At 31.2% G+C, this 15,465-nt stretch overlaps 1 protein-coding gene across 2 annotated transcripts; it reads left to right on the top strand.

Annotated features, from left to right (window-relative positions):
• Positions 4,522-9,693, top strand: LOC109351333 (probable serine/threonine-protein kinase At5g41260). Of its 2 annotated transcripts, XR_002108215.1 has the most exons (11): positions 4,522-4,752; positions 4,847-5,067; positions 5,778-5,913; positions 6,204-6,337; positions 6,425-6,530; positions 6,958-7,043; positions 7,464-7,652; positions 8,070-8,234; positions 8,386-8,499; positions 9,250-9,561; positions 9,596-9,693. XR_002108215.1 is itself a non-coding variant. In XM_019592794.1 (10 exons), the coding sequence occupies exons 1-10, from the start codon at positions 4,671-4,673 to the stop codon at positions 9,490-9,492; spliced, it is 1,476 nt and encodes a 491-aa protein (XP_019448339.1). In that variant the 5' UTR covers positions 4,522-4,670; the 3' UTR covers positions 9,493-9,693. The 2 variants fall into 2 exon arrangements, 1 of the variants encoding a protein (XP_019448339.1); XM_019592794.1 differs by having other exon boundaries at positions 9,250-9,693.

The raw sequence follows: 15,465 nt of genomic DNA, 5'->3' as shown, positions 1-15,465 counted from the left end.
AAATAATTTTTAATATATGTTGGTCGATTTGAAATTTATTTTTAATTTTAATTTGTTTTCATTTTGGTGCATAATTTCCTCTTTTTTTATTTATTTCGGTTTCCAATGTCAGATTTGGATGAAAAGTGATAATGTAATTTAACAAAATCCACATCATAGGGACTTAAATTACAAATCATAATATAAAGGGACTTAAATTAAAAATCATATTATAAAGGGACTCAAACCAAATTTCATTTTTAAAATACTTCCAATAAAAAAAATATTTTAAAACTAAAAATATTTTTCTTCTTACTCACTTCTCTAATCTTTGTCTATTCATAACAATGACATTGAGTGAGCACAATATAATAGTTTCTAGCTTAAAGAAAAAGTTAATGGGCAAATTTACTCAATTAGTATAGTTTGATTTTTAAATTACTGTGTGGTAGTGTAATTTTATTTTTATTTATTAAAGTAGTATATTTTTGTTGAAATCGCATACCTCATACAATATTATTAATATTTTACAATGAGTTATAACGTTGGATGAATGTTCTACAATATTATTAATATCATTGCCGAGTTCTTTGGCAACAACAAAAAATTAAAACAAACTAAAAACTTTTTTGTGGATGCCAATTTTGCCAATATGTAAAATAAAATATACATAAAAGTGGAAAACTCCACTGTCACCTCTGATTTATTCCATAGGACTTGAATAAAATAAATAAACTTCACTTCTGGTGCCGATTTTGGTGGGAACAGAAGAAAAAAAATACAACTCAACAATGAGGTAGATGATTTCAACAAAAGTATACTGCTTTCATAAATAAAAATAAAGTTACATTACTACGATAATTTTAAAGTCAAACTATACTATCAGATTAAATTAGCGGAAGAATGAAGATGAAAGTAATAATAATTTAAAGAATGTATGTTGGCAAAAAGAAGACATAGAAAAGGTCAATCAATCAAGTTTTTTGACAAATAAAAATATAGTTTTACTCTAGTATAGTTGATATGGCAACACTGATATGACATGACATATCAAAACTAAAACGAAAAAAGTATGGACCAAATGGAAAAAAAATATAGGAACAAATTCCAAATCAACCCAACATTTAATAATTTAGAAGACACTTAAAATTAATACTTATATAAATATTCATTTCAGATTGTTATATTTTTTACATCCTTCAAATTTTAAAAAATTCTAAAATGGTCCTAAATTTTCAAATGTATGTCAAATTAGTTTTTATTGGGTGTTGTAAAATATATTGTAAGAACTAATTTGACCCACGTTAAAAAAAATGGGAACTATTTCAGATTTTTCAATATTTGAAAGATCAAACTTGTAAGATCAAAAAAATATGAAGGACCAGAATGAATATTTACTCCAAAAAAAATTGATTTGAGAAGTCTCATACCAAACAAAGATGGGTAAACATCTTCTGTCCCAAAAGAATGTATCATGTCATATATCACAGCTTATAATTGGTCAAAAATATACTTAATTATTAAAAATTTAATTTAAACACATTTTTTTCAACTAATCACGATCAATGATATACCGAGTTAACCAATATAGGATGTCTTGAAACAAACAAAAAGGTGGTGGTAGCGCAATTTAAGGTGTAAAAGTGAGTCAATGAAGAAAAAAGGGAGCATACTCATTCTGAGACAAACAATGATATACATAAACACATTCAAGAGACATAACACAATTATAAGGTTGTAACGTGAGTGATGCAAAATCATGATTGAAGCATGTCTATAAATTTCTTCCTTTATGTGTTGCTCCTTTTGGTGCTATCAATAATCACACCAACTCTTACTTTGTGCCTTCATTCATTTTTGTGTGATCATGTCATGTGCAATGGTTTTCGACCTTTGTAACTTTTTTTATTACCTTTTTTGTTAAATGGAAAATAAAAGAAGTTATATTTATCTTCTTTAAAGTTTGATTTCATTATATTTGGTACACCTATTTTGTTGTTACTATGATAATAATTTTTTAAAAATTAAGTTGAGTATCGGAAGAGAATAAAAGCAATAAAATGACTTTCGAGTTGTGACATGTGTATGCATTTAAATGGTAAGTATTTGAAAATATAAAAATTTACTTTTTGTGATTAATATAATTTTTTTAAGCATGACTTATGAAAAGAAAGTTTTATTAGTAGAGTCAAAATGAGGCCTTAGTATTTTTTTTTTGGTAACAAGTATCTTTGTGGAAGAAAATAAAAAAATAATCATTTGAAAATGGGAATCATTTGAATATTACTCACCAATAAAAGTGATTTCACTCACATTCCACTAATTGTGGTAACAATAATAGATATGCTTCAAGTGGTCTAAGATTGTTAGAGGCTTTATGAATTACCTCTTACCTCCACAATATACTCATGTTAGTACAAATATTTAGATCTTGAAAATGTTCACAATTTAATGTATACAAATAAATATTTATATAAATAAAATTAAATATTAACATGATAAAATATGAAAATTGAGAGTCAATATATAATTTCCTATAATAATGAACCACACAAAAAATATAATAAAAAAAAACAAAGAGGCATTATTCTAGGTGTAAGCATTTTGCCAATTTCTAAAACACGAACATTAGTTGCTAACTTTTAAATAGAAGTTGAATGTGCAACATATCAGGAAAAAAAATGCTTCAAAAATAAGCCAATATTGTTGTTCAACTGTAAAGTACGAGGGATTAAGCAAAATTTAGGGTTCGAGTCTTGTGGATGGAAAAAATATTCGCTGAGAAAGTTAGTCCTACATATCTATGGATGTTCCCAGCTCGGACATGATAACCTCCGGGACGAGGATACCTGTGGGAAACAAAAGAAAAATATGAGGGAGAGAGTGAAGTGAGAGATGTTAGTGATTACTTTAATTTTTATCAAAATTGCATTAATTCCATGCATGGTTTAAATGTGAGTACTTCAAAAGAGTGGTTTATCTAACATAAATGGAAAATATCTCTTATGTCACTTAGGAAAATACAAAAAAAAAATATCACACTCTAACAAGATATGTTCCTTTTAATACTAAATGTCTGCATTATTGACAAATGCATTGTGTTTTCAAATATTTATTATTGTATTAATTCATCTACCATAAGTCATGAATTGTTGCTTTCTTTGAATGACACCTAATATGATTATTAATTATGTCCTATACAATTCCTTAAATCAAACTTAACTACAAATTATAATTAATATCAATAACTTAGATAAGGAATCTAACTTAGTTTTTCTTTCACTAACTTCTATGGTTATAAAATACTTTCCCACATGTATCCTCGCACTAGAGGCAATCATGTCCGAGCCGAGAACGTCCACAAATACGTGGAGCTAACTCTTCCGACGGACATTTTTTCCATCCACTATCCCATTATCTTTGAGCCTATGATTGATAGTACAAAAAATAAGATACTAGTCAACATGCCTTATTCATGCTCTCCTACAAGTGTTGTAGATTAAAAGTTCCCATACTCATAATAATACCATGATAGAACTAATGAATATAATGTTATTAAAAAATTAAATTAAATATTATGAATATAAATTAATGATGTATCATAAGACTAGGGAAAATCAATTTGTTGCAAATGAATGACTCATAGTCATAGCCACATTAGGCAAAGTTCAAGTCATGGTACTAGGATTTTAAAGGAGGAGAAATATTTGGTATTCATATAATATTGTGATACAATCAGTATTTGAGAAAATGTTGCAAAAGTGTAAAATGAAATTTGTGAATATTTTTCATTGAATTATTAAACATAAAAAATCTTATTTATAGTGTAAATTAAGTAGTTAACAAACTAATAAATACATGTTGAAAAATAATTTAACATTGGTTAAATATGTAAAATGTGGTAGTTTTGTTTTTCAATAACGAGTCTAATGATATGAAAATAATTAAGATCGTTTATTAAGAAATGTGACATGTGAGATAGATAAAGAAGCAACTTTTACACTAAATATTAATAGCTAGTATTTGTAGTGTATATGGAAATTCGATCTGAATTTCTAATTTCAGTGTTTTTGGTAAGAGAAAGAAATGGAGAAGAAAAATGTATGAAATATTTTTTATTCAAAACTCTTAGGATTATTGAAACATAATTTTCTTATTTTGGTGGAAAACGTGAATGATTTTCTGATACCAATTCATGGTTCTTTTGTGATCTGATTTCAATTTAAGGAACATTGAATTTTTATCTATACTTTAAGTAAATAATAATAATAACAATTGATCATGTACATTCACTTATATGAATGAGTTACAACAAACAAGAAATTTTTTTATTATCGGGTATTTCTCTATGGTAAAACAAAAGTTAAAGTGGCACTAAAAACGATAGCTATAGAAATCCGATTAAATATACCTCTAGCTTACTAATATAGGTTAATATATCACATACTACGTATCCACACCCATATATGAGTACGTGTAGGATACTTGCAACTACATCATAGGATCCGTATCCAAAATTGTTAAATCACCTTAAAAAGTACACAAGTATCAACCTTTTGAATTGTTAACTCTTTAGTTTTTCCATTTATGCTCAAACATAACACAAACACAAGAATCATAACCAAACACATGAGTTGGCATTGTTTGATCATTCTACATTAACCATTTCAATCTTGTTCTCTTCCACTTACATGGGGTCTAGTTGTTCTAAATTCTCTTTCTGTTGGTTCCACTCTCACCTCAAACCCTCTGTTCTTGAATCCTCAGACCAAGGTTTGTGTTCTTTTTTGTTCATAGTTTTTTCAGCTCTCACACACCCTTTTTTGTAGAATCATTGCATTGCTTAAAAATGGTATCTTTATTGCAGAAAATGGTGGGAAGAGTGAAATAAACATGTGGGGTACTATTAGTGAGTTCAGTTTGGAGCAATTGAAGGGTGCAACAAATGGGTTTTCTTCAGAAAACATAGTCTCTGAGCATGGTGAAAAAGCTCCTAATGTTGTTTATAAAGGGAAGATTGAAGATGGAAAGTGGATAGCTATCAAACGCTTCAACAAGTTTGCTTGGCCTGATTCTCGCCAATTCCTTGTTTGTTAAAACACTTTCATCTTTTAATCTTTGAGAATTTATATAAAATCTGAATTTGGTCTTTAAGAATCTCATGGTTCTATGCGGTTCTTCACTTTTTATATTAATAAAAAACCTTGCTTTATATTGAACCGGTGTATGGGATATGTTGACACTAAATGAGGGAACCATGTAACTATGATGAGTGATTTAAATTGTGGACCACATCACGTGATGTGGCCGCAATATTGTGGTTGTGGTGACCGCGGCAAAAGCATCACACCGAATCACAATGGTGTGGCCGCATCAGGCCACAACACAATTGCATCGGACCATATTAGGCTGCAATACAACTACATCTGGCCGAATCAGGTCGCAATGCAACCACATCGGGCCGAATCAGGCTGCATTGATTTCAAAAATATTTTTTTACTCATAAAATCACACCACAACGACCACAATACGCATCAGAATGACCAAAATAGCAGTAATTGTGACCGCGATAACAATTTTAAACACTATGATCTAAACTAATATGTTCCTAAATTTTGTTATCAAAAAGACTATTTTTTTATAGATATGTAAGATTTTCAGGGACCAAAGTAAGATTTTTATTTCTTGGGGCAAATTATTCAAGTATTTGCTCTTATTTTTCTATTTTTATCATGGTTGCATTTGCATTTTCTTTGTACTGAGCATGACAAAATGTGTTATGTACTAATTGTTTATAGGAGGAAGCTAGACAAGTGGGGAGACTTAGAAGTGAACGTTTGGCCAATTTGATTGGTTATTGCTATGAAGGAGAAGAGAGGCTTCTAGTAGCAGAGTTTATGCCCTATGAAACTCTTGCTAAACATCTATTTCATTGTGGGTTCTTTGTGATTACTATACCTTTTTTTGCTAACCTTTGTTGGGTTTTAAATCTTTCATTAAATATTTGGTCTTATATTCATTTGAATAAAAAAAATCGGCTAATTGCACGAGGCTTTCACTTAGTTGGGTCTGGTGAGAGTAGATGTAGACAGCCTTATCCTACAAGCGGAGAGGTTGTTTCCAGGATTTGAACCCGTGATCTGATGATCACTAAGCAACAATCTTACTTACTGTTGCGCCGAAATCACTCTCTAACCACAAAAAATATGGTTGATTTGGTGCAGGGGAGGCACAGCCCATGAAATGGGCAATGAGGTTGAGGGTGGCATTCTACTTAGCTCAAGCTCTAGAGTATTGCACCAGTAAAGGAAGGGGTTTGTATCATGATCTCAATGCCTATAGGGTCTTGTTTGATCAGGTATATGTGTGTTTGATATATATGCTTCAAATTTCCTTTGTTCCTCGTTTTTTTCGTAACTTGGATTGGCTTTTGCTTCATCAATAGGACGGTAATCCCAGGTTGTCTTGCTTCGGGCTCATGAAAAACAGCAGAGATGGCAAGAGTTACAGTACAAACTTGGCTTTTACCCCTCCGGAGTACTTAAGAACTGGTAACATTTTAAAGATGTTTGTGTGTGCAGCATGAGTGTATGTCCTAGATCCTTGCCATAACTTCAGTAGTCTCTACTATAAGATTAGTCCGAGGAGACAGTCGCTGACTCGGTCTTAGAAAAATAGATCGGTTCGAATTGTAAAAAACTTAAATATTATTACAATGTCCTTGTCTGTTAGACAAGAGGCGGATATTTCAATTTCGCCACATTATATAGAGATTCATGTTGAAATTCATCCCGTAAAAGACACATTTTTTTTCGATTTTTCTCCCTTGTTTCGCGACTCTAAAGGGTAATGCTTTTTCTTATGATCTCTCTCAAATTGAGCATGGTGAGGGAAACATATTCCGAATCAGTCTGTATATGATTGCGTCTATTATAGTATGTGACAATTGTTCTTTTATACATTTGGTTTTATATGCAGGTAGAGTTACACAAGAGAGTGTGGTTTATAGTTTTGGAACCCTGTTGTTAGATCTCTTGAGTGGTAAACATATTCCCCCAAGCCATGTGAGTTTTCCTTTCTTGAACATATTCCTCCATGTTAATCTTGAACAACATGTAACTTTATGTGATCTATAGTCAATTTATTTTGGGCAAGGAGTAAAAAATGCTTCAGAATAGTCACCGGTAATAGTATTGAATAATAAACAACGAACAAAGATCTGCTATCCCAGCTGTTGTCTCAGATCCTGTCCCAAATGTTGTCTCAGCTGTTGTCGCCGATAATAGTATTGACTAATATGAAACTTATTGCTCCTTTTACACTGCTAGTCTTTAATGATCTTTGCATAATCAATAGCAAACCTTTCCTCTGATCAAGATTACTAGATGTATTAAGTTCAATGTAACTCAATTGATCTAATCCTCCTCAATTTAATGGAGCACAAAGATTGGATTTTCACTGCATTCACTTCTCTTTATTTGCAGGCACTTGACCTGATTCGCGGCAAAAACTTTTTGATGTTGATGGATTCTGCCTTAGAGGGTCATTTCTCAAAGGATGATGGAACTGAGTTGGTTCGGTTGGCTTCCCGTTGTTTACAGTATGAAGCTCGTGAGAGGCCAAACGCAAAGTCTCTTGTTGCTTCTCTCATGTCACTTCAAAAAGAAACAGAGGTATTGTAACCGATTCTTGATAATCTTTGAGAATAGCTTGTGTTTAGGTCTAATAGATCTATTCTAATTGCTATGTTTTGACAGCATTGTGTTACTTCTATCCAAATATTTCATCTTACCTGATTTTGAGCAACCTTGTGGAACTTTGATCTTTTTATTCATGTTGTTGAAGTACCTCTTTACTTCCTAAATCCTTTACGAGTCATGTTCCTTAGGATATCGGTTTATCACTTTAAGTGAATTGTAATTGAAGTATTTGATAATGCGATGATTGTTTTACTCGTTTACGTATAGTTTGGTAGTATGCAATTGCTATTTTTATGCTTATTGGGATTTATGCTCAATAAAAGTTAAAACAAAAATATTATAGCCATCTTGAGAAGACTATAATTTCTCATTTCGATAGTATATGAGCAGGTCCCCTCATTTATTCTGCTCGGTCTTCGGCATGAAACTGCACCCTCAGCTGAGCCCTTGTCATTGACACCTTTTGGTGAAGCTTGTTTGAGACTTGATCTTACCGCAATATACGGAATATTAGAGAAAATCGGTTACAAGGATGATGAAGGAATTGCCAATGAGGTTTGCCACCATTTTCACCTTACATGAGAGGGTTTCATGACTTTTTTGAGTACTTATAAAAGAGAGGAAAAAAGAGCTTTGTGTATATAAGTTCACCCGAACTCTCCGCTACTAACTCCGATGTTTATCCTTCTTAATGTTGGAATTGCAGCTTTCATTCCAATTGTGGACTAGTCAAATGCAGGAGACCTTGAATTTGAAGAAGCATGGAGATACTGCATTTAGAGCTAAGGATTTTGTCACTGCCACTGAATGCTACACTCAAGTAAGTGCTTTTTTAAGGAATGTTGCTTAAATTGGATGCTATGCATAATGTTAATGTTGTAGTTAGCATTGTCTTGAATGTTATCTTTGCTAAATACTCAAATAGTAGTTTGACTCCTAAACCCCGAACCCGAGGGAGCACATCTTCTGTCCCACAAAGTATGTCACTTCATGTGTCACTTGATATGATTGGTCAGAAAAACACTTAATTATTAAACATTTAACTTCAATATATTTTTTCAACCAATCATATCAAGTGGCACATGGAGTGACAGACTTTGTGGGACAGAAGATGTGTTCCCTGAACCCGAGCCCTTGAGGGTTGAATATGTGAACCCCTGTCCCTTCCCCGTTGGGTTTTAGGTTCCTTGACCTAACCCTGCTTCCTTCCTCGGTCCGAACACGTATATAAGATTAGTTTCATAAAACCCTTTTATATATAACCATAACTTTATATACATATATAACTAAGGGGCAGGTTCCAGAAGGTTATCATCAATATCAAACCTGAACCCGAACAGGGTTGAAAGTAAACCTGAATCCAATCAAAATGGGCTTCTGCCGTCAAATTTGGGTCGGGTTTAGACAGATACTCACGAGCTCGAGTTATATCGTCATCCCTACCTAGAACCGTACTATAGTATACAACTATACATTACAAAAAATGTATAGTGGTTTTCCTTCTTCCAGCATTGGCCTATGTAAGTGGTTGGCATTACACTAAGTTTCTTTATTCTTTTTGCTTTTCCAGTTCATAGATGGAGGGACAATGGTATCGCCTACGGTATATGCGAGGCGCTGTTTATCGTATCTGATGAATGAAATGCCAAAAGAAGCTCTAAGGGACGCGATGCAAGCTCAAGTGGTATCTCCTGAATGGCCTACTTCTTTATATCTTCAAGCAGCTTGTCTTTTCAGCCTAGGAATGGAAAATGATGCACAAGAAACTCTCTATGATGGGATTAACATGGAAGCCAAAAAAAACAGAAAATGAAAATTGTATAGGTTTTTGTTCTGCTATCCTTAGCACTGTTTTTGAAAGAATTTTTGAGGTTTGTGTATTTGCATTTACATGATAAAACTCAAGGATAGTGACATGTTTTCAGTTTATGTGTGCAGCTACTTACATTGCTAATATAACTTCTTTATATAGGTTTAGTGCATGTTTAACAAGTTGGATTATAAGGCACATTATGTTTTGGTAAAACCCAACAACCTTTGTTATACACCATTGTTATTAACCAAGACAACTTTGCAATTTAGAACTATTTATTATTTGCATTTATGAATATCAAAGTTGTCCCTTGTTTGGATTTTATGACTTATATCAAATCATAGGTACATTGTGATATAGAATCTAAAGTTGTATAAATGTTTTCACACACAGATGATAGGTGTTTGTGTGCTTCCATTGATCACTGATCAAGGTTCCTGCCTTATAATATTTCTAGGCGAATTTAGATAAAATGACCAACAAGACATTGGTCTAGTGGTGTAAGGTCATGCTAGATGGATGGGGATCACCTGTCCTCAATGGTATCTCGTTCCCTGTCCCAAGCCAAACATATATTAACATGTGAATAAATAAATTTTTTAAAAGCAAAAAGTAATAAAATGGAATACTCTGATTGGCTTGGGACATGGAGTGGGACAGGTAATTGCCATACAAAGTGCAAGATCAACTAAAATTACAGTTTTGTTTCATATATAACACCATACTCTTATAAACTTTAACACTAGCTTTTATAGCTATTTGCTATGCAATTTTGTTTTCTTCTTCATTCCCTACCCTAGATTGTTTCACACCTCTAGATTCTCATCTATGAAGCTCGGATATGATACGTATCCGATACGTTAACATACATTTTTTCTAAAATACAGAATACGATACGTTCAAGGATAGATATATAAAATAATATAAAATATATAAAATATAATAAAATTGTAAGTGTAAATTAAAATATGTAAGAATTATCTAAAGTAAAAAATATAATGGAATTGAAAATCAATCTCCTCTAAAATTTCAAGTACGAAACCAAGAAAATATAGTAGAGTGATTCATAAAATTGTTTATTGTCTTGCCCTAGAAATTGAAGTAATATCAATTTCATCTCCTCCTTGACAATGATGTTGTGGATCGAAGAGTCGGTATGGTGGACCAACTATCGGAGGGTCAACGCAATGTGACAATATGTTGGTATGAGTCTTTGTGGCCTTTACATAGGTTGGTGTTTATTGAAAACGAATCTATCTTATCATATTTTATTAAAAACGAATTTATATTATCCTATATTTTATTAAAAACAAATTTGATACGTGTCTTGATATTTATTTTTTTATTTTTTTATTTTTGGATAGTATATGGATACGTATCCTTCGCAAATCTGAATGTATCCCTATCGGATACGTATCGGGCACCGACACACGAGGGTGTTTAATGAATCTGTGATTCAGACATTAACTTAATATGGATGATGCATCTCAAATATTCTCTGAAGAGTTGTTGTTTTATACTCTTAACCTAATATGGGTGATGCATCTCAAATATTCTCTGAAGGGTTGTTGTTTTATACTCTTAGAACATTGTATAAATTCAATATAAATGTTAAACATAGAACTTATGATCATGCATGTTATTAAATTCAATATATAGTATTTCTTAGAGGAGACATTATCATTATTCAACCATCTTATTCATGAAAACTAGTCATTGCAACCAACAATTTCTCTTCAAACTTGGTGACTCCGCTCTATTTCATATTCAGCAGCAGAAAAAAAACACAACATTTTTTTTAAATACAAACGTTTAGATGAGTTTAGTTTTGAGACCTCTTCAGACCCCACTAAGTGGTGGGAGCCTCGTATATTGGGCCGTCCAATTGAATCTGGAGACTAGAGGGCTCATCGGAACCTGGGACTATATCCATGCTTATGGATTACCCGCCAATAAATTCCTCATGACTACAAAACTGAATCATTTCAAATTAGATCAACCTATTGGCAAAAACACAATAAATACTTAAAATGATATGTATATAAAGAATATACTTATTTCGTAGTTTCATACTCTATTAGTATATATTTTAACCATGGTACTATAATTTTTTATTTTTTATTATAATTATATTTTTCATTTAATATATTTTCATCTTTTAGATTAAGCCAAATTATTAAAGAAACTCCCATTAAAAATCTTTAATTGATTGTATTGTGGGGTCAGAGTAAGAAAATTGTGTCAGCTTTTTTTCTTTTTTCATTTCTTCTTTTCGAAGGGCTCAAATCCTTTTGATTAAAATAATCTACTAGGGTTTTGTTTTTAACCCAATCAAGCTTGGGTGAGGCTTTGATTGCTCCGATTTTTCTGCATTCATGATTAAACAAAAATGTTCTTCTAAAAAATGAATGAAATAAAAACTTTTCTGTATTCATGATTAAAAAAATGTTCATCTAAAAAAGTAAAGGAAAGAAGGAAAATAACTCAAACTAGCTTTCATGTTATCCTTTAGGAATGAGAATAAATTATCTCTTCAGCTAATAAAAATATGATACATGTCAAGATTTTAGAAATGAAAGGAGATAACTTATATCTCCTTATATCATGAGATATTTTATTTTCTTTGTGAATTTAGTGTGTTTAAGATTATGACATGCCTCCTACTCTCCTGTTGTTTCATCCACTTGTGCATCCGTATGTTAAGGTTGTATTTTAAAACCAATTGTATAGGTATTTAAATCATACTTAGGAGAACGAAGTAGGCAATATGAGTTATTTTCTAATATTTTCATTCGCAGAAGCTTGCTGGACAATGATTACCTTTGACCCATGACTAAAATAAATATGTGGACCGATGACATATAGAAAGAAATTGAACTTTAAGCTCTAATATCATCTTAAGGTTTCATTTCAAAACTAACTACAATGATTGACAATGAGAAGAATAACATATATTGTCCTTTATGAATTAAGTGTGTTTAAGATTATGACATGTCTGGAACTATCTTGTGTCCAAGTCATCCACTTGATGCATGTTCAATTTTTTCAACAAGATAGTAGAAGATAAAGTATAATAATATCACCACTAATTAAATTATTTTTTGGGTATTGAATAAACAAATAATCTATTATTGTGGGGAAGGACTGAACTACTAAGAAAGATACCCACTAAATTATACTTCACAAAAGAAATATTTAACTTGTTGAAATCATTGCATTATCATGATTGTTATTATGATTATCACCATCAATCAAAACACCAAGTGGATGATGTAATAGTGGAAAATGAAAATATGAAAACAATGTAGAGCATTTTTGCATCCACTAACTTACATTAAAAGCAGCCAAAAGAACACCAACCATATTAAAATAGAGCTAAAATCTTCAATAGGAAATTTGATTAAAGGGTAGTAGATATAAAAAGACAAGTAATGTGATTACTTTCAAGATCTTCAAGAGATTTAGATACTATTTCCCCTTTTTATGCTAATAGAAATCTTTTACCATCACTTGTACTATTATTCTATTTATCATCAATTAGAAACAACTATATTATTACAAAATTATTTTCGTTAAAAAATAAGTTATTAAAATTTGTAATGATATAATTGTTTTTCAATGGTTGCAAATAGAATGATACAAACTAGTGGGTATATAACATATACGTTGGATTCAGTGTGAAGTTTCATATTTGATATAAGAAGTTGAGTAAAAGAATTTATAAGTGAAAAAGACTCATGAAATTATTGCATTACAGTTTTTGTTCAAGATACAATATTTTGCTCGTAACTCTCAACTCCTCCATTACACGTGGAACTCCCTATTGGTTGGAAGTTGTCGGTCATGGTCCGGTCCAACGATATATGACTTGCCATACCTTGTGAACATTATTTGTTTGCTATTATAGGGACAAAGAAACACAATGGCACACTCCAACATGGGATATGATATAGGTGAATTTCAAGTGGAGATGGTGGTAACCATGTCCTTTATATTCTTTGTTTGATATATAAAACATTTGATTAATTATTAATTTGAAGAAAAAATTATGAGTTACAATACTAAATTAGTTGCTAAGGAAAGTGTCATCTACATTGATCACTCATGTGTAATCCTTAATAGGAAATAATTATGGACATTTGCAAAATTTTAAGAGAGTGACTAACTTCATAATGGAAACAAAATTATTAGGTTAAAATGAGAAGAAGAGAAAAATAAAGAACCAATATAAGACAAAATACTAAGGACCAAAAGTGTGTCTTTGTCTATTTTAATCTCTAATACTATATAAAATGAATAATGAATGATAAAATGCGATAACCTTGTCAAAAAATAAAATGCGATAGAAGAGTGTAATATATATGTACTGATAGTATAAATATTTATATATAATCAGTGCATTATTTATCATCATTTATATAACTTTTTATTTAAAAGCTAATTGTGATTAAAAATGAATAATGAATGATACGGTGATAATATACATATTTTTATCTAGAAAAAAATAACTAAAAAGTTAAGCTAGCATGTTGGCTTAGCTTATTGCTTGTCAACTAGTAACATGATTAAAATGGCTTCTTATATCATGGTCCCAGTTTTTAAACACTATTGACCATATTATCACAAATATGTTTTTGGAAAATTATTATTTTTTGAAAACTTCCAAAGAAACATGTCATATCCCTGAAGAGATGGTGAAATTTGAGAAAACATACTTTTGTATTTAGAAAAGTAAATATTTATTTTGGTATTATTAAGACTATTTCATTATTTTATGAGTAAGGATTAATCTTTTTTTAGGTGTGTAGTTGTTTTTCCTATAAGTAACGCTATCAGAAATCGAACTCTTGATATTTTTAGTATTCATGATAATCTAGTAGAGTCTTACATTACTTAACCAATGTCGTCTGGGTAGAAAAGTTTGAAAATTGTATATTTAATGAAACATAAGAAATATTTTTAATTCTTCAACATAAGGGTAATGCTATATCATTAGAACAAATTACTACATAGAAAATGTATGTATTTATGGTGTAAAAGTTTTATATATTGTTAATGGATCATCTACTATTCATATTTAATTATTATTGATTCTTCAAAAAAATTTAAATAAATGATAAATAATGTATTGATTCTTATAAATATTTATAATGACATTGCATAGAAATTTCACTCTAACTTTCTGTTTAACTGTATTAAAAGTAATTGTCTTGTATTTTTGACAAGTGGAAAATTATTTTGCCATTTGGCTAGCTTGTAGGGATGGCAACGGGTACGGGCGGGCACGTAGTAGCTACCCGCTACCCGTTTTAAAATAGAAGAGTAATACCCATGTCCGTCCGTACCTGTACGGGTACCCGTGAGCGGGTATTTACGGGTAGTTCTGGGTACCCGCGGGTAGAACGGGTACCCGCGGGTTTCCTCTATTATAAATAATTTTTAATTTTTTTACTTCTATTGTGTTTCAAATAACATGAAACTTAATTATTTTTGTACTTTTTGATTAAATATTTTGCTAAAATGCTAAACTTATTGGTGGTTTCCATTTGTGTGATTTTTTGTTCTCATTTTTTAACAAAAAATATATATTTTCTTTGTAAAACATGTGTGTTTCTATACTTTCTATACATGTAATAATATTTGTAGGGTGTTTCACCACCAAACTCATTAAAATATGTAAACAAAGTAAAAGGAAAAAATATACATAGTGTAATAAATGTTAGAATAATGTATTTTTTATTTTAATTAAATATAATATATTAATCATCTAAATAACGGGTACCCGCAGGTACGGGTACCATAATACCCATACCCGCCCGTCCCGCGGGTACGGGTACCATAATACTCGCACCCGCCCGTATGTACTACGAGTATTTTTAAAAACCCGTTTATAATATCCGCGGGTACCCATTTGTGACCCGTACCCGTGCCCATACAGGTTTTACCCATGGGTACAGGTTTTTTTGCCATCCC

The sequence above is a fragment of the Lupinus angustifolius genome, chromosome LG01 (genome assembly GCF_001865875.1).
Source record: "Lupinus angustifolius cultivar Tanjil chromosome LG01, LupAngTanjil_v1.0, whole genome shotgun sequence".
Classification (NCBI taxonomy): domain Eukaryota; kingdom Viridiplantae; phylum Streptophyta; class Magnoliopsida; order Fabales; family Fabaceae; genus Lupinus; species Lupinus angustifolius.
Note: the sequence above shows the minus strand (reverse complement) of the source record. Positions and strands in the feature narration are given on the sequence as shown.

Coding starts and splice junctions, on each gene's coding strand:
- LOC109351333 (XM_019592794.1), top strand. CDS start 4,671: ATGGGGTCTAGTTGTTCTAAATTCTCTTTCTGTTGGTTCCACTCTCAC. Junction 5,914..6,203: donor TGCTAAACATCTATTTCATT/GTGGGTTCTTTG, acceptor GATTTGGTGCAG/GGGAGGCACAGCCCATGAAA. Junction 7,044..7,463: donor AACATATTCCCCCAAGCCAT/GTGAGTTTTCCT, acceptor CTTTATTTGCAG/GCACTTGACCTGATTCGCGG.